This window comes from Ictalurus furcatus, chromosome 7, assembly GCF_023375685.1.
Source record: "Ictalurus furcatus strain D&B chromosome 7, Billie_1.0, whole genome shotgun sequence".
Taxonomy (NCBI): domain Eukaryota; kingdom Metazoa; phylum Chordata; class Actinopteri; order Siluriformes; family Ictaluridae; genus Ictalurus; species Ictalurus furcatus.
In genome coordinates, this window is record NC_071261.1 from 6,092,630 (window position 1) to 6,110,858 (window position 18,229).

The following is an 18,229-nucleotide window of genomic DNA, read 5'->3' on the forward strand; positions in this document are numbered from 1 at the left end:
TTCACATGACCCTTCAGGTGAAACAGATATTATCCAACATTGAGAAACAAAACATGATGGCTCAGTGCAGAAGTGGTTATGAAGCTATTCTCTGTGCTACCGCAAATTTGACCAGTAAATGTTCCACAGCTCTATTGCTCATGCTTTACACCGTTTGCTAAATTCACAGGATGACAACATTCCTTTACCTGAAAATCATGATTGTTTAAAAGAAACTGTTTCTTCAGGTAGCATTCGATCTGATCTATCTGATACTCCGTGGTTTAACAGTAAGTATGTTTTTGTAGACGGATCGTGTTCTAAGCCCGCCAATCTCACCTTCCACACTGGTCGACAATCTAATCTCCACAAATCTAAACCAACAACTCTCGCAATCGTCAAAACAAAGATGGTGTCTCACATCGTCCTCTATCAGGAGTGTTGTCTGATATGACCTCCAAATTTTGTATACGTGACTTACGTCCTCAAATAAAGACACATCTCTCACGATGGTGATATGTCTACAAAACAATGCCACTGGTTCTGCTGTAAAGCAGAGGCCTTTTGATGCCTTTCCATGTCTGTAGTTCGAGTTTACCTATATGCCAACCGTTGGACCTCATATAATGTTGTTGGTTATTGTAGACCGTTTCTCTAAATGGGTTGAGGCTTTTCTGTGTGCGAGGGAAAATGCTAAAACTGTCGACAGGATTTTGGCAGAGGAGTACTGCCTGGCCTGACCTTTTACCTGCTGTTCTTACTGAAATTCGAATGACGCCATCTAAAACCACAGGCCTTTCACCTTATGAGGTGTTATTCGGTCGACCTTTCCCCACGGCTTGGAAAATGTCTACTAACCTTTCTCAGTCTGCAGGAAGTGGTGTCGATATTCATCTAGATGACTATGCGTCTAAATTGCTTGACGTGATGTATACGTGCTAAATTAAAATTACCTTTACCCCTCACAGAAACCCACACATCCTTTTGTTCCAGGAGACCAGGTGCTGCTGTGGGTTCCCAAATGGTAAACAGCTAGGGGAGCTTAAATATGAGGGTCTGCATGAGGTTGTGTATGTTACTAGAAATGCGGTTATGACCTCAGACCGATCCGGGAGACATGCAAGTTGGTTAAAAGCTGTTAACAAATGAGCTCTGCCCGTTCAATTTTTCCTCCACCTATTCTTTATGACAGGTTGCCCATTCGGGAACGTACCTGTACCCCTGACGAAGTCTGAGCATCGGTGAACGTGTCTACAAAAGAAGGAAATCCTGTCCTGCTGGTTGACCTGATTCACATTTTACACATATACATATAGTTTTTTCTGTATTAGCTCTCATCACAAAACCATTAACATGTTTTTCTGTGGAAGGGTGATGTTAACCTATGACTTTAGAGAATTCCTTTTGGTTTATTCTATGCTACACTGGAATAAAAGAGAGGAATGAAAGGAAATTCTCTTATCATGTACTGTCATATTATGAACTGTATTAAGACACCTTGGATACAGGGAATACGGAGTTATAGTTTCTGTTTGTGTGTCTCTGTGCTATCAAATACCTATGATGAATGTATTTATTTAATTACCTCTTTGAATAAGCTGATCAACTGCTATCTTTAATATAGCTGACACATGTAGACTTATTTTGTAGTATGACCCTGTGTGCTGTGTGTTTTTTCTAAATCTGTCTGGCACCTGCACCAGTAGAAATCGTCCACACACTGCTGTTATCAATGTGTATGAATACTTCTGTTTTGCATGAATAAACCGGATGTCTCTGTGAGCATGCATGTGTCAGTGTGTGTTCATTTAGAGCAGCCATAGTCCCAGCAGTCTGGAATTAGAAGATTTGAGCTCCATCCAAATATTTAATTCCATCCAAATATTTAAATAATAATCCAAGATCTTGGCCATGTAGTTGGTTTCACTGCCGCAATCCGATACTATGGGCCTTCCTGGGGGAATTTCATAGGGCCTGCTCCATTTTGTTTGGTCCTTGTGTATTTTTGGTAGTAGAACCCCATGTAGAACCTCCTGCTTCTCGGTTCCGTATTCCCCAGCAGGTAGTAGTTTTGTTTTGCGTTGATGTATTTTTTGGTGTACTGGTTCTGGGCCATTTCTTTTACCATAGGTACCGTGTCTATGGAGATTGGCTTTTCCAATTTCCTATAATAATTGGGCTTGTTTAACTGTTTGTATCCCTCCCATAAATATTGTTCCTGGTCCATAATTACTATGGCATCTCGTCTTCAACCAGCACAAGAGAACCCATGTCACACCCCTCTTCATCTCCCTCTGCTGGCTTCCTGTAGCCACCCACATCAAATTCAAGGCCTTGATGCTCACCTACAAGACCTTGTCTGGAACAGCACCCTCCTACCTCAACTCTCTCCTGAAGGCTTACGTTCCCTCACGCAATCTGCGATCAATTAGCGAACGACGCTTAGTAGTACCTACTCAACGTGTGACATATTGCTTTGTTTTTGAAATACTGTTAATGCCTGTGTGCCTTGAGGGTTTGATGTTACAATATTATTTCAGGCAAGTGTGAAGTTCTGAAGATGTTAATTCAGTGCACATTGAGAAAAAGAAATGCTGTTCTTGTTGCAGTATGTTGGGCTATAGTTACGTGGAACAGGCAGAGGTGTGATTAATGGTACTGCTTTCTGTAGCCCTACATATGACAGCTGTCACGCAAGCACCTAGGTGCTGTTAAGTTTCCTTTATGTTACAGCCTGAGGACAGCCCTTGTTTTGGGGGGAATATGTAATGATCGGCTATGATGATGTCAGGTGGGATCAAGGGGTGTGGTCGCTGCCCTGTTCTCCCTCTCTGTGACCTCCACATCTTGTGCTGACATGCAGTCTCATGTTAATGTACCATCTTTGGGATGTTTACTCGGTTAATCCTCTTCTAATGACCGACCTGTAACCATGCGTAAGCCTATGGTATCCTGCAGTGTAATAAACGAAGACCAGCACTTTCAATCTGTGTCCGGCTGAGTTATATCAACTTTCCTGAGAAATCCGTGAGGATCTAGCCGGATCCTTACAAACGTCACCCAGAGGTGACAGATCAGCAGTAAGATGTGCTAGTTGATAGAGAGTGTTCAGGTCTAGGCATAAGTCATGCATCTCTAAGGGAAAAAACAAAAACAAAGTTATACTATACTCTTTTCCTCATAAAAAGAAGGCCCCTCTGAGTCAGACATTACATAGCCTCTACAATAAAAGGAAACACACACACATACACACACTCAGACATGGAACACATACCGTGAATAATGAAACAAATGGCTAATATTCATTTACAGTTTAAGAATCATCCTAAACATATACTATTGACAAATAATGAAATACATACACTTACCCATGATAAAGTACAATGACAGCTAAGGTCCTCGTTCAATGATGGTCAGATCAAAATGCCATAATAAGCAGAAGTAGTTAAAAAAAATAAATAAAAGAGGAACTAGAAATGTAAGAAGAAAAAAATACCATGAACTTGAAAATAATGCTTTTCCGAAATACCAGAAAATCAGAAACAATGGTTGTCGAAAATTCCAGAAAATAAAAAATAATGGTTTTCAGAAGTACAAGAAAATCAAACATGACAGTTTTTGTAATAAGCCTAACATTCAGACTTAATGGAAATCACCCAGAAATCAAGTGTATTGGTATTTAAACAAACCAGGGCTGTTTCCACTGTATAGAAGGGAGTCCCGTAACTAGGGTTTTTTTTTTAGATCACTTGGGACGTCGCACTGTGGGATCTCGTGTGGTGGACAATAAGTTGCACTTTTATCACTCATGGTTCTTTGTGTTTTTCTTCATCTACTAGCTGATCTGATGTAAGTACTTGACTTTGAAACTTATTACTGTTTAACTTTTGGAAAAAATAGAAACAACACTATAATGGTAGATAAGGGTTTCCTTGTGGAAGACTGTGTTCCGTGCAGAGTCCACATACTGTACCTACCTTCCTGTCAAAGAGAGCACACCTGTTTGGGCACAATCTACTTGCAAGACTGAGAGGCCATGCTGAGCGACTCATTTTAAGGGTGAAGGAGCACAAGATATTCAGTACAGTAATCCGTCTTTCACTCAGATACCGCATCAATCAACTTTGTACACTAGCCTGTCTCTTGGTCAACTACCAAAATGGGTCTTTAGGTAAAGTCTGGGCAAGCAATTGCTAACACTGTAGAAGCCGAATTAGACAGGCAGAAATGGAATTAAATATCTATCAATATTTTTCATGACTTATATAATCGCCTGAAACAAATAATTTTGGTTTCAACCTTAGATTGAGCCCTTCATATCATTCACTGTACTGACATAATTTGAAATGAAACTGTGAACAAATATAGAATTGTGAAACAAATACTTTAATCAGATGACCTGACAAAATAAAATTACATGTTTGTAAAATCATGCATAAATTCATTTCCTCAGCACTGTGCCTCTTCAGTTACTTGTGCACGGAGAGGTATTTTGGTAGATACAGTGAGGGAAAAAAGTATTTGATCCTCTGCTGATTTTGTACGTTTGCCCCCTGACAAAGAAATGATCATTCTATAATTTTAATGGTAGATTTATTTGAACAGTGAGAGACAGAATAACAACAAGAAAATCCAGAAAAACGCATGTCAAAAATGTTATAAATTGATTTGCATTTTAATGAGGGAAATAAGTATTTGACCCCCTCTGAATCAGAAAGATTTCTGGCTCCCAGGTGTCTTTTATACAGGTAATGAGCTGAGATTAGGAGCACAATCTTAAAGGGAGTGCTCCTAATCTCAGCTCGTTACCTGTATAAAAGACACCTGTCCACAGAAGCAATCAATCAATCAGATTCCAAACTCTCCACAATGGCCAAACCTACCATTAAAATTATAGACTGATCATTTCTTTGTCAGTGGGCAAACGTACAAAATCAGCAGGGGATCAAATACTTTTTTCCCTCACTGTATGTATAAAAGAAAAACAAATCACACCTCTGTTTCAGGGAGCTTAACACAGAAGTGTCTCTGTAAATTTGCTGCACAAACATATAATCATGGGCACAGACAACAAAGTCACACCATTCCATACCTGTGATAAGCAACTGCCTCTGCACTTGCCAATAATAATGATGGCTTTTCTTCAATTTGTATATGCCATGGTAAACTCTGAGGTACCTGCAGTCAATGTAGTTTCAAGTTTCAAGTTCACTTTATTGTCATTTCAACCATATACAGCTGGTGCAGTACACAGTGAAATGAAAAAACGTTTCTCCAGGATCATGGTGCTGCATAAAACAACACATAACCACAGTTGACAACCCAGACCTAAATAAGATCTACACATTTTACATAAAGTGCTTACATAAAGTAAATTAGTGCATTTGGGCATTTTTTTTCAACCAAGCCAAATGATGGTCTCTCAAGCAGGTCATATAGCAGCCCATCAGGTGACGCAAACAGCTAAGGTGCAACTGGATGAATCTCCAGTCCACATTTCCTTAAGTTTACACTTTTCCTTTAAAGTCCTTTAAGATACCTTCCTCCACATCCAGTCCCCTCTTCATGTCTGCTGTTTGTCTTGTCCCTTGGATGATCCTCTCAGCTAGGTCTACTGCAGCATTTGGACCTCTAACGTGGCTAACTTCCCTAAAACTTGAAGCAGTTACCTTCTCCTTCCTCAGTGAATGCCACTCAGGTGCTGCACTTTGACATCTTGTTGCTTCTTCAATGAGGTGTGACTGTGACAAAGTCAAAGACAGTGAATTGAGATGCAGCTGTTCACGGTTTGTTGGCACATATGTACAATCTGTTGGCTTTAATTGGTAGCCGTCTGGTGGCACTTTTGGGAATGGGGGTGCATCCTTATGGGTGATAACACCATCAGGTGTAGGTGGTGGATGCTTATACAATAGGATACTGCCAGCTTGTACCTTACTGAAGATCGAGTCCATGAGTGGCTTGTGAGGTGAGAGATTCATTGTGCAGGTAAGGGGAAGAGAGCCTGGTGTGAAGTCAGCATAGGCAGCTTTATGGTCGAGGCTTGATGGGTCTGGCAGCTCACCAATGTAGGCCCTGTATAGTGCAGATCTGCAATAACATTATCAGGCAATCAATAACCATTTTTTGCTACACAGTATAATATAGTGTGCTTGTTTACACTTACTCTGCATATCTGATTCCACTTGCTGAAATACCTGGTTTGGGCTTCAATACCACCATGGCATCCACCGGTCCTGGCTTCACTCCCTATTTATTAATGGCATTAAGACTATAGCAAAACAAACCTTGTGCCAGATATTTAATTGATCCAAACCACTGTTCGTGGTTTATGCCACTTCTGTTCCGTTTGGGTGCATGAAAGGACAGGAGGAACGACAGACATTCCACATTCAGAGTAATGGGCTGTCTGGTAAAGCAAAGCAACCAAATGGTTGCATATCCCACTCCCAGTCACACAAGAGCAGAAGCTGTTAACCAGCACAACTGGCTCTAGATCTCGTAATGTCATCTGAAATACACAGAAAAGACAACTACAGTTTTGAGGTAGAACATGAGCAGTTTGAAGGGTAGCCAAGTAAAGGAAATACTCTCTGCATTTGCAGCCATCACGTCAGGTAAAACTACATTTCATATGATTATTATTCAGATTTTAAAACAAACTCCCATTTGTTTACAGTGTTATTGACTAACTAGAAAACATGCCAACTTCCACGCGACCCAGTATCTGCTGATGCCCCCTCTGTCTGCATTGCCACTGTTTGCATTGCCACTAGGCTTTGCAGTGATAACGCATTGCTATTCATCTGACATTCATAGAACTGCATTAGATTTTTTATTCTTTTTAATTTTGTACAATAATCATCCATACTAGCTAAGATAACATCTGTGCTTCTGTGGTTATACAAGCTGAACTGTGGTAACGTTAGAACGGTAAAAACTCAGAATATGTTCAACAGAACTTTGAACATCACATTTAATCTACCAGTCCTACTCTCAGTTGGTGTGGCGTCTCTGATTTCTTCATAGAGCGGTAGCAATGAGCTCTCACGGAGATCTCATTTGTGGCCCGGTTTTACCTGACACTTTTGTAACTTTAGGCAAATACAGCAAACAACAAGTCAACTTCATAGACAGTTTGTCCAGGTTTTCCTCCGCCACTTTAAATCTCCCCTACTGGAAACTGATGAACAGCCTTGTGTCAAACACGGAGATATGCGTGTATAGAGCCTATTGGTAGGGACAAGTCCCTAGCATCTCTATTAAATTCTACGCCCTTGGACATGCCCCCTAGCTTTTGGCACACCCATTACTCCAACCTGCAGAGACCCCTGTCTCCATACCAGCAGATGGCAGAAACTTAACAATGTGTTGTATCTTACCAGCAGCCGTTAAACTCAAGAAGAAGAAGACAAGGACACATTTGATAAATTATACATTCAATTAAGTACAACAGGATATGGGAAGATGATTATATGCAGACAACAGGGCACTTTGGAAAAGAGGCAGATATACAGATATACCATATACAGTTAAGAAAGTTCAAGCAGCAATAAATATAATTGAAAGGCTCAAAAATGGGGTTTTCACATATCAGAAGCCATAACACAGGTAATATGTTTTGCAAAAAAGAGAAATGTTCACATTAATGTATCACTCTTCTGGAACAGGTGTCAGTGGTAAAATTGTGGACGCGTGTGGTTGGATGAAAAACTGACATTTAATACACGTGGAAAAACTGTTGACAAAGTGTTAGAGAGCACTAAAGATTATGAGATGTTTAGCAGAAAGTGAATGGGGTGCAAGCTGCAGCTCTCTTAGAAATAAATATCTGGCCATTATCAGATCAGCCATAGATTATAGGAGTATGGTATACGGTCCAGCGAGCAAGTCTATGCTGAAAAAGATTGAGGTGGTGCAGATACATGCTTTAAGATTATGCTGCAGGACATTTAGAACATCACCCAAAAGTGCCCTGTAAGTAGAAATGGGAGAAATGCCATTAGTAGAAACACTCAAACAACTAAAAATGGTATATTGGGTATCCCTGGAGGAACATAATAAAGAACATCCAACCAAGACAGTATTTACAAAATGTTGGGAACACGGAAGAGGAAATGTAAAAAGTATAGGATGGGAAGCAGAAGAAATTGTGAAATCTATAGGCTTAAACAAGATAAAATATAGTCATACAGTCCCGATGTCTGCAATCCCACTTTGGATGTTTGTAATGCCTATAGTAGACCTTAAATTAGTTTAAAAAAAAAATAAAAAAACTTCCAAAAGGATTATGTAGGCTCTGTGGAATGAATGAAAATGCTGAACATGTTTTATTGCAGTGTACAGCATACAACAGAGAACGACAAATACTGGAAACAAAAGTACAGAAAGAAGGTGAAAAGAATATGACTTTAGAACATCTACTGAGTAAAAAGCAAGGGGATAAAAATATTAGAATCGATGTGAAAAGATATCTAAAAGAAACAGGAAATTATACAAGCTTATAAGATATTTATTAATATTAATAATTGCATTATTATTATTATTATTATTATTATTATTATTATTAATAATAATAATAATAATAATAATAATAATAATAATACATTATAACACCGAATTGTTCGAGCTCAAGTGCGTTCGAACACCGAGGATCCACTGTATTACTATTATTATTTTTTTTCCCTAAGCGTTGACGCGCTACACTCCAGTCCAGTAGGTGGGGGTAATGCACCAGAAGCTGGTTTGCCAACCGCCAATAAATAGTACAAGAAGAGTACTTCGTACTTCGTGAAGCTTCTTCAGTTCCAAAGAGGAATAAAGTTGATTTAACATTCGATATTCGCGGATATGAGGAAATTAAGGGACCGTCTCTAAAGTTACATACGACATTGTTATACACGATTCTAACTTCAATAGCATTTGAAGGGAATGACTTGCTGTCATATAACCAACTGTCATAAAACCAAACAAAAGTGTTTATCTAGGTGTCAGGTATGACGCACACCTCTTAGATTTTTAAAAAAAAATATATTTATCAAAATAAACTATTAAATCATATATAAATATTGTCAAGAATTGTATTACTGCATGGGCCCATACACAAAATATACCATTATTTAAAGCTGAACAGCATATGAAGGGAATGATGTACAGTCACACAACTAACTGTAAAGTGTTGGACTAGGTGTCAAGTATGATGCACACCTTTTAGATTTTTGATATTTAACCCTACAATGCACGAACCAAAAAAACCTTCACGAATGCATAAAGTGGGTTAAAATGACCCGTACTGGACTGAATGGTTTTCTTCAAAAAAAAAATAGATGTCCTATCAATGAAATAATTAAAAGAACGGATGATCCATGAATGTTTTAATATTTCAAACATTTTTATTTGTTTTCTTTTAATTTATTTATGTACATGTTTAGATTGTGGATGGGAGCCAAAGGAATTCAAAATGATTTACATAGGCAGGACTTCCTGTTGACCTTTTGAGCCCTTTTGAACTGCTTCTCTGACATAGAAAGGCATGCCACATGAAACCACCACTTGCAGCAGTGACATTCAATGTGAAAAATGATCATAGTAATCTTATCAAATTGCTCAGTAATCAATTAGTTTCTCTCTCACTCTCTCTCTTTCAATCACTCACTCTCTTACACACACACAACACGCACTTGTAAACAAAATGATGTGCCCACAAAAATGTTATAACCAATGCTTCATTACCCACCCAAAATGTTTTTGTACCACCACCCGGGGATTTTGAGTCAGCACATAATGAGCAGTAATGTCCCCAGTTGAATACTGAAAACATGCAGTTATATGTTAGCTCTGTTGGCAAATGGTACATACTTTGAATAGCATTACCATATGTTTACTATTTAATACTAATACTTAATATGATGTTACAACATGTGTGGTTTTTCTGTGATAAAAATCTACACTTTATACCATAGTCTAAATGACAGGCATTTTTGTACAAGTAATAAATTACCTGAGGCCTTCAGAAGTTCCTCTGCCATTGTCAGTCGCAGATGTTCCATGTGCTCCTTGGATGAGTTTATAGTCAAATGGCAAGGGATATGTGGAAACACACCAACAACTTCTTTTGCCATCTATGGCAAAAAATTAACAAATAAATAAATTATATATATATATATATATATATATATATATATATATATATATATATATATATATATATATATTTTTTTTTTTTTTTCCAGGGGAGATTGTTTCAGCACAGCAGCCATACATACAACCAAACAAAACACATACAACTAAATCCATTAATCATATTCAATACACTATTTGCATAATCTACATTGAACAAACATTGAAGAGCATGAGCCTCGACATAAAGTACAGTTTGCTCTGACCCTTCCTCTGTCAAGCCTCAATTTACCCGCTCCATTCTGGTTTGTTGTCTAGGTACACTCCAGGGTTCTTACAAGACTGAAGTAAATCAACATTCTGCTCCACAAATTCATAAGAACTGTGTCAGAGTTTATTATAAGATAAACTCTTTGTTTTTCTTTATGTCGTACAATTTATTGAGGAAATCCAACCTGCATGACAAACACTCCACAGCTGTACCAGTCCTGTTGTGTGAATGGTTCATTTGTCCTCCATTCCATTTTATGTCCACCTAGTCACATTCACTGAGCCAGTTTCTTCTCATCTTGAAGTACTCTCTAGGCAGTGTAAATAAAGAAAATCATGAACATCAAAAACCTATTTATTTGTTAAATCTTTGTTGAGTCTAAATGTAGAGAAAGGCGACAAAACAACTGCTTCTCTCCTACCGTGAAGGGTTCGTTTCGCAGCTCATAGGGTATTTTCCTGATCACACCCCCACTCTTCTATCCTATATTTCCTTGTCAATTCTCTACTATCCCTACCCCAATAAAACAATAATAATACCTGGGCAATACTTTGAACAATGCTTTGCTGGTCTTTGAGTTTGTGATCTCTTGGCCCATTGCTCTTCTTGTTGGAAGTGTGACTGTACATCATTCCCTTCAAATGCTACTGAGCTTTAAAAAAAATGTTATATTTTGTGTATGGGCCCATTCTGCAGTGAAATTCATGTCTAATTTATATATGATTTAATAGTTTATTTTGATAAATATCAAAAATCTAAAAGGTGTTTCTTATCCCTGACACCTAGATGAACACTCTACAGTTGGTTATATGACAGTAAGTCATTCCCTTCAAATGCTATTGAAGTTAGAATCGTGTTTAACAATGTCGTATGTAACTTTAGAGACGGTCCCTTAATTTCCGCATATCCGCGAATATCGAACATCCAACGTCACACCGACTTTATTCCAGACCGAGGTCGTTTGTCGAACGCGTGCATCTATTTATTTACACGGAACTGGACAGTTCGCAATTACAGTGTGTTGCAAATTGAGGAAAATAATGTGAGGAAAATAATGAATTTAATCCATTTTGGAATAAGGCTGTAAAATAACACAATGTGGGAAAAGTGAAGCGCTATGAATACTTTCCGGATGCACTGTATCACGATGTAAAACATGTAATTTCCTGTTGCCAGCAGGTGGCGCTATGACTATAACTGAATATTGACATGTAGTTGTCTTCAGGCCAGGATTCGTATCAAACGTGAAGTTTGGTAGAGATTGAACATTGTATATTTGAGTTATTACAACTTCCTGTTTCATGGCAAAACATCGAACTTTGTGAGATCGCCATGCAGCGAAAACTCAAAAGCTTTGCAATTTAGCATCGTCAAGGCTTTCATATGAGACTGACTGAATGTTGATCCGATGAAATCCTAGGAGGAGTTCGTTAAATTATGAGGTCTGGAAATGGCAAAAACGGGGCAAAAATCGAAGAGAAAAATCAAAATGTCTGAATTTAGGGCATGGATTCAAGAGACTTTTTTGTACGTATAGGCATGTTACATGTGTATCAAATTCCATACGTGTAGGTAGCACGAGGCACACATCGTTGAAATTTTGTCGGTGGAGCTATTTCGTGGAGCATTTTCCCACACTCAGTTCTGGAACCCCTATCAGATGTAAATTTCCACCGGTTCTAACATGTGTGTAAAAAAAAAACATGATTCATTTGGGAAAAGAATAATAATAATGAGGGGCCCCCCTGTCACAGGGGGATGTAAGGCCCTTGCATGTTGTAGCCAGAGCAAATTGGCAAACATATCTCAGTTTTAAAGCATGGTGCTAATATTGATTTGAGTTGACAGTTGAGTGAATGATTGTCTTGACCTTATTCTGGACAAGTTTGAAGTAATTCAGGTAAAATTTCTCCACCCTAATTCCTCCATCTGCGGATTAATAAAGTATTATCTTAAAAATGGGAGTGCTATTACAAAGTATGTAAAAAGGGCCACACTTCCTGCTGCCAGTTGGTGGCACTATAACGGAGCACCGCAATAGTCACATCCCTGTGTTCAGCCTCCAATACCAAATATTAAACTCAATTTTTACCTAAATCACACAATGCAAACCATAGATGAGAGCTCTCCCTATATCTCATTCTTATGCCATAAGTTTATCGCCTTGCCATGGCAACACAGTTCATTATATGAAAAATCAGTTCGCAATTTAGCATCTTCACTGTCTTGGCCTTGTTTGGTGCATGTCACATAAATCCCCTAGGAGGAGTATTTCAAAATCCAGAGCATGCATTTTTTTTCAAACAAACCAAATGGCCGACTTTCTGTTGGGCGGAACTAATACAAGCCAATAGGAAAGATGTCTGTCATGATGAGAACAATGTCCCCGCCAAAACTTGTGATAATCAAACTGTGTGGCAACCGCAGCGATAAACTCATTCGGAACTGTCAAACACAGCGGGAAAATTTCTAAATCCTACATTCCATCCAACATGGCTGGCTTCCTGTTGGGTGGAGTCAAGTAAAACCAAGTGAACTATCTTACATGATGAGATCAATAACCATACCAAATCTTTTACACCTCTGACCAACTTCATCCCAACCATTGAGTGCATTTGGTGGCCCTGTAGAGCTCCTCGATCACACACGTACATTTTTGATTTTATGCAGGTCTGATGTGTGTGCCAAGTTTCGTGAGTTTTCACACATGACAAATGCCTTAAAACGGGTGAATGTGTTAAAAAAAATACTAATAATAATAATTGTGAAAAACATTCCAAAAACAAAAGGGCTTTAGCACCTCTGGTGCAGGCTGAGGCCCTAATAAACGGAGCAGATCCAGTGGGGCTTCACACCATCGGTGCTTGGGCCCTAATCAATAGATTTTCAAGTATTAAGGTCTGCATAAGAGAAATATGAGGAAATGCAAGAACTGAGCCTGAGTTTTCATAAAACACCCAACTGTTTGTTGTACAGGGTTTTCACACAAATGAAACTAGATCCAAAACCAAATTTATCTAAAGTTTTGACAAAACTAAGCAACACGTTTTCAAGAAAACAAATACGAATTAAATAAAAATGACTCTGTTGCTCATACTGTAGTTCCTTTCAACACATTTAGTACAGATTGACTTATACAGTTGTGGAAGAGTACTAACTCATAATCATAATATTGATGCATTATCTGGTGTCACGCAGAAGAGAATCAGTTCCCTTTTGACTCTGGTTTTTCTCAAGGTTTTTTCCTCAGGTCATCTCAATGAGTTTTTTTTTCTTGCTACTGTCACCTCTTTTCATTTAGGGATGAATCTAAATCCATATCCGGATTTCTGTCAAGCTGCTTTGTGACAATGTCCACTGTTAAACGTGCTATTGCCTTGTACTCAACCCCATCAGATTCATGTGGATTACACATGACACACATTGTTCCAGACAGTATTTTTTACTACAAACCAATATGCTCTTGCAGTAAATTTTCAAGTAAACAGTCACTACTCATAATTCGTCAGCAGATCTTTAAACACAAATTTAAAAACTGAAAAATGCTGTCTGCAAGTATTCTAAGAAACAACCTATTAAATATACACACACCTTAATATCAGTGTGCAAGTGATGTAACTTTTTTTCTTTTTGCCTTTCAGGACAACATTGTGAAATCCAACTTTGATAAAAAGTTCTCTGCTCACTATGATGATTTTGAGCAAGAGCTTATGTCACGCACTGTGGGTAAGCAAGCTTCAGAGTTAAATCCTCCATTTTAAGACATTCCTGTACTGTTTTCCTTATTTTATATTGGTAACATTACACAGATTTACAAAAAGTATTTAGAGTCTCAGCAATTCGGACTATTTTAAATGTTATACGAAAGAGTCTGAACACTTAGTTTAAGGGTCTTTTTTAAAGAAAAAAATCCATAAAACGTTTTCCCCCCACATTTTAAATTAGATGAAACACGTTAAATTATTATTATTATTATTATTAATAATAATAATTTAGTTTTGCAGGATTTACTCCTTGCATTAACTCCTGTCAGTGTTGAAAGTTGGTGTTACACAAATATTGATTTCACGGAGATACATATGAATAGAGTCAGGGGCACTAGTGTTACCAGTGAAGCGAATAGCTAACTAATTTTTATTTTAAACCATTTGCTTTTACTCTATGTTCATAATATACATTTTTATTCTTTCAGGTTATGTTGCAAATGGTTTGTTACTGGCTCTCTCTATTCATGAAAATATTTTTTGGCAGGCTATCTTTTAAGTGACATACTTGGGGCTAGGGTTATGTCAGGGATTTGCATGTGCAGTGGACCACTTGCAAAAATTCATGTCTGTGTCAGGCATCTATATATTGCTGGGGCAAATACTTTTTCACATCCCGATTTCTTCAGTTTTTGAGTATTTCTCGTATTAAATTGTTTCAGACATTAATACAAGTCAATCGGAGTAAACACAAAATACAGTATTTAATGTTACTTAATGAAGCACAAAGTTGGTCCAATACCAGCTGGTCCTGTGTGAAAATGTATTTGCCCCCATAGTTACTGATTCCCCAAATCTATAAAACCGCATTCATCAGCTGGACTAGACACAACCAGGCCTGATTGTTGTAAATCTTTTTAAATCAAATCAACATTTAAATATAACTTTTTAACAGCAAGAAGTTGGTTAAGAGGTCTTACTGAGTAACACACTATGCAAAATATCGAAAGAAATTCGTGAAATGATGAGGAAGAAGATGATTGAAATACATCAGTCTGGGAGGGGTTGCAAAGCTATTTCAGAGGCTCTGGGACACCAAAGAGCCAAAGTGAGAGCCGTTATCTCCAAATGGAAAAACTCTGCACAGTAGTGAACCTTCCCAGAAGTGTCTGACCTTCCAAAATTCCTCCAAGAGCACAGCAACTACTCATCCAGGAATTCACAAACGAGCCAAGGACATCAAAGGACCTTCAGACCACTCTTGTATCAATAAAGGTCATTGGTCATGACTCCACGATCAGAAAGACACTGGGCAAAAATGGCATCAATGGAAAACTGGTGAGGCGAAACTCACTGTTGACCCAGAAGAACATTATGGCTCATGTGATTTTTGCCAAAACACACCTTGATGATCCTCAAACCTTTTGGGAGAATGTTCTGTGGAGTGATGAGTCGAAAGTGGAACTGTTTGGAAGACAGGGGTCTGGTACCTCTGGCGTGAACCAAGCACAGAATTCCACAAAAAGAACATCATACCTGCGGTCCAGCATGGTGGTGGAAGTGGTCCTGTGCTTCAAAGTTGGGATGAGGTTCTTCTCCTGAAAAGCTGCCTTTGGTTTGCACCAAACATGTCTGCTGTAACTTTTGCCAAACAACTTTCCTTTGATTCGTCTGTCAAGAGCACAGGCCTGGTCTTTGTCTATATGCTCATTGGCAAACTGTAGTCTTGTAAAGGTTTTTTCCTGACACGCCTCCCGTGCAGGTCAAATTTGCGCAATTTCTTTCTGATTGTATAAGTATGCACTTTGACACCAAAAGTTGCAAGTCTTACCTAGCAGAACCTGTGATGAAACTTTGGGGTTCTTGGAGACTTCTTTTTGAATCATACAGTCGGCTCTTGGGCTGAATTTGCTGGGTACTATTTAGAACTATTTATATCTTTGCATGATGACACCAAACCTCGATAGCAGAAGGGAAAACCAGACACTAGATATGAGAGGTGTAAATAAGTCCAGTTCCACCTGCACTTCCCGAGCAGGTTCTAATCACTGGCACCCAATCTCGAACACCTGATTCTAGCTTTATGGATTTGAAGGTGTGATAAATGTAGGGGTGGTCTTACTTTTTCCAACTGATTTGTTTATTGTTCATTTAAATGACTACAAAATGGCCATTTTATGTGTCATTTGATAGTGTATCAACTTCATTAATAGGTACTGTTTCAAAGAGGATCAAATGTTTGCTTGTCCAATTATGTAAAAAAACAACAACAATAATTTCAATGGTATGTGCTTATTTTTCCACATGACTGTATAGACACACTCACTGACTACTTACTACTTACTAGGAACACTTGTACACCTGCTCATTTGTGTAGTTATTCTGTCAGCCATTCAAATGGCAGCTACACAGTGCATAACATCTAGCAGATACAGGCCAAGAGCTTCAGTTAATGTTCACCTCACTCTTAAGAATAGGGGGGAAAGTGTGGTCTTGGTGACTTTAACTGTGGCATGGTTGTTGCTACCAGATGGGCTAGTTGGAGTACATGAGAAACTGCTGATCACCTGTGATGTTCACACACAACAGTCTAGAGATTACACAGAATGCTGTGAAACACAAAAAACATCCTGTATGCAGAGGGTCTCCATGCTGAAACACCTTGTTGATGATGGAGAAGGATGACCAGACTGGTATGAGCTGACAGGACATCTATAGTAACTTAAATAAGCACTCTTTTTACTACCGTGGTGAACAGAAAACCATCTCAGAAAGCACAATGCATCAAACCTTGAGGTGAATGGGCTACAACAGCAGAAGACTACATCAGGTACCTCTCCGGTCAACCAAGAACAAGAATCCGAGGCTATCATGGGCACAGACTCCTCAAAACTGGTCAGTTGAAGACTGGAAATAGACCAGGTAATTTTTTCCTCACCTTCAACTGTCCAGTTTCAGGGAATCTGTGCATATAGTCTCAGATTTCTGTTCTTGGCTGACAGGAGTAGAATACTATTTGGGCTTCTGCTGTTGTAGCCCTTCCACTTCAAGGTTTGATGTTTTGTGCATGCTGAAATGTTTTTCTGCTCAACATGGTTGTAAAGAGTGTAAAGAGCTGCCGTCCTGGTAGCTTGAACCAATCTGGCCATTTTCCTTTGACCTCTTTTCTTTTTCTCTGACCTCTCTTCTCATCAGCAAGGTGTTTCCACCCACGGTACTGTCACTCACTCAATGTTTGTTTTTGCTTGCACCATTCTGTTGTGTGTGAAAATCCCAGCAGAGCAGCAGTTTCTGAAATACTCAAACCAGCTGGTACCAACAACCCTGCCATGGTTAAAGTCACAGAGATCACACTTTTTCCCCAATTCTGAAGTTTGATGTGAACATTAACTGAAGCTCTTGGACTGTATCTGCATGATTTTATGCACTGTGCCGCTGCAACATGATTGGCTAGTGCTAGTCCATGATAATGCCACAGTAGATTCCACAGTTTGCCTATTACTCAAGATGCTATAACAGATGAAGCTCTGTACAGTACAGAAGTTACAGTACATTCAAACACAAAAATTGTGAAGTGCAGGAGATCTGATTAAGATTATTTTTTTAAGCTGCCGATTTTTTAAAAAAAAATTACAATAAAAAATAAATTTTCTTTTAGGTCTGGTGACTTTGAAAGACATGAAAGCAAAGCAAGAAGCCCTTGTAAAAGAGCGCGAAAAGCAGCTGGCTAAGAAGGAGCAGTCTGAAGAGCTTCGGTTGTGAGCCATTTACTGCTAATTATCTATAATCTTTGCAGACACCCCAGATCAATTTATTGAATTTGCTTTAAATTTCAAGTCATTCTTATTTGACTTTTGATCTGTTCTCTTTTAGAAGATTTGAGAAGAAGAAAGAGAAAAAGAGAAAAGAGGAACAGAAAAGAAAATTCGCTCGTTGTCTTTCAATCCAGATGAAGGAGACGATGAAGACTGTAAGTTATTCGAATGTTTAGCATTCAGATTTGTATATTATTCTGTTATTGATTTCTATTCTATTATTGACCAGTTAGAGGTCATAGAGACACAAAACTTGGTCATGGATATAGCTCTTCTTCCATTCAGTTCATCTGTGAGATGGGCCCAGTTGACCTCATGGTGGCACTGTAGTGCAGCATTGT

The 18,229-nt window shown here is 38.5% G+C and overlaps 2 protein-coding genes across 4 annotated transcripts in view; one reads left to right on the top strand and one right to left on the bottom strand.

Annotated features, from left to right (window-relative positions):
• Positions 1–18,229, top strand: part of LOC128610659 (protein FAM50A-like) — a 116,078-nt gene that overhangs the window by 71,757 nt on the left and 26,092 nt on the right. The window contains exons 4-5 of the mRNA XM_053630076.1: positions 14,011–14,095; positions 17,732–17,831. Of these exons, the coding sequence (XP_053486051.1) occupies positions 14,011–14,095; positions 17,732–17,831 (185 nt within the window). The remainder of the gene's footprint in view (positions 1–14,010; positions 14,096–17,731; positions 17,832–18,229) is intronic.
• Positions 4,360–12,770, bottom strand: LOC128609520 (uncharacterized). 3 transcript variants are annotated; one of them, XR_008386239.1, is made up of 6 exons: positions 10,791–12,770; positions 10,554–10,679; positions 9,980–10,100; positions 6,146–6,490; positions 5,913–6,069; positions 4,360–5,720 (listed from the first exon to the last, which is right to left on the bottom strand). XR_008386239.1 is itself a non-coding variant. In XM_053628011.1 (2 exons), the coding sequence occupies exons 1-2, from the start codon at positions 6,199–6,201 to the stop codon at positions 5,487–5,489; spliced, it is 639 nt and encodes a 212-aa protein (XP_053483986.1). In that variant the 5' UTR covers positions 6,202–6,705; the 3' UTR covers positions 4,360–5,486. The 3 variants fall into 3 exon arrangements, 1 of the variants encoding a protein (XP_053483986.1); XR_008386238.1 differs by having other exon boundaries at positions 10,554–12,770; XM_053628011.1 differs by lacking the exons at positions 9,980–10,100; positions 10,554–10,679; positions 10,791–12,770 and having other exon boundaries at positions 4,360–6,069; positions 6,146–6,705.

What these genes read in the sequence shown, in the direction of transcription:
- LOC128609520 (XM_053628011.1), bottom strand. Translation starts at nt 6,201, where the DNA reads ATGGTGGTATTGAAGCCCAAACCAGGTATTTCAGCAAGTGGAATCAGA. An exon ending in AGTGGAATCAGATATGCAGA is followed by an intron (nt 6,070 to 6,145) that starts GTAAGTGTAAAC and finishes ATGTTATTGCAG; the next exon opens with ATCTGCACTATACAGGGCCT.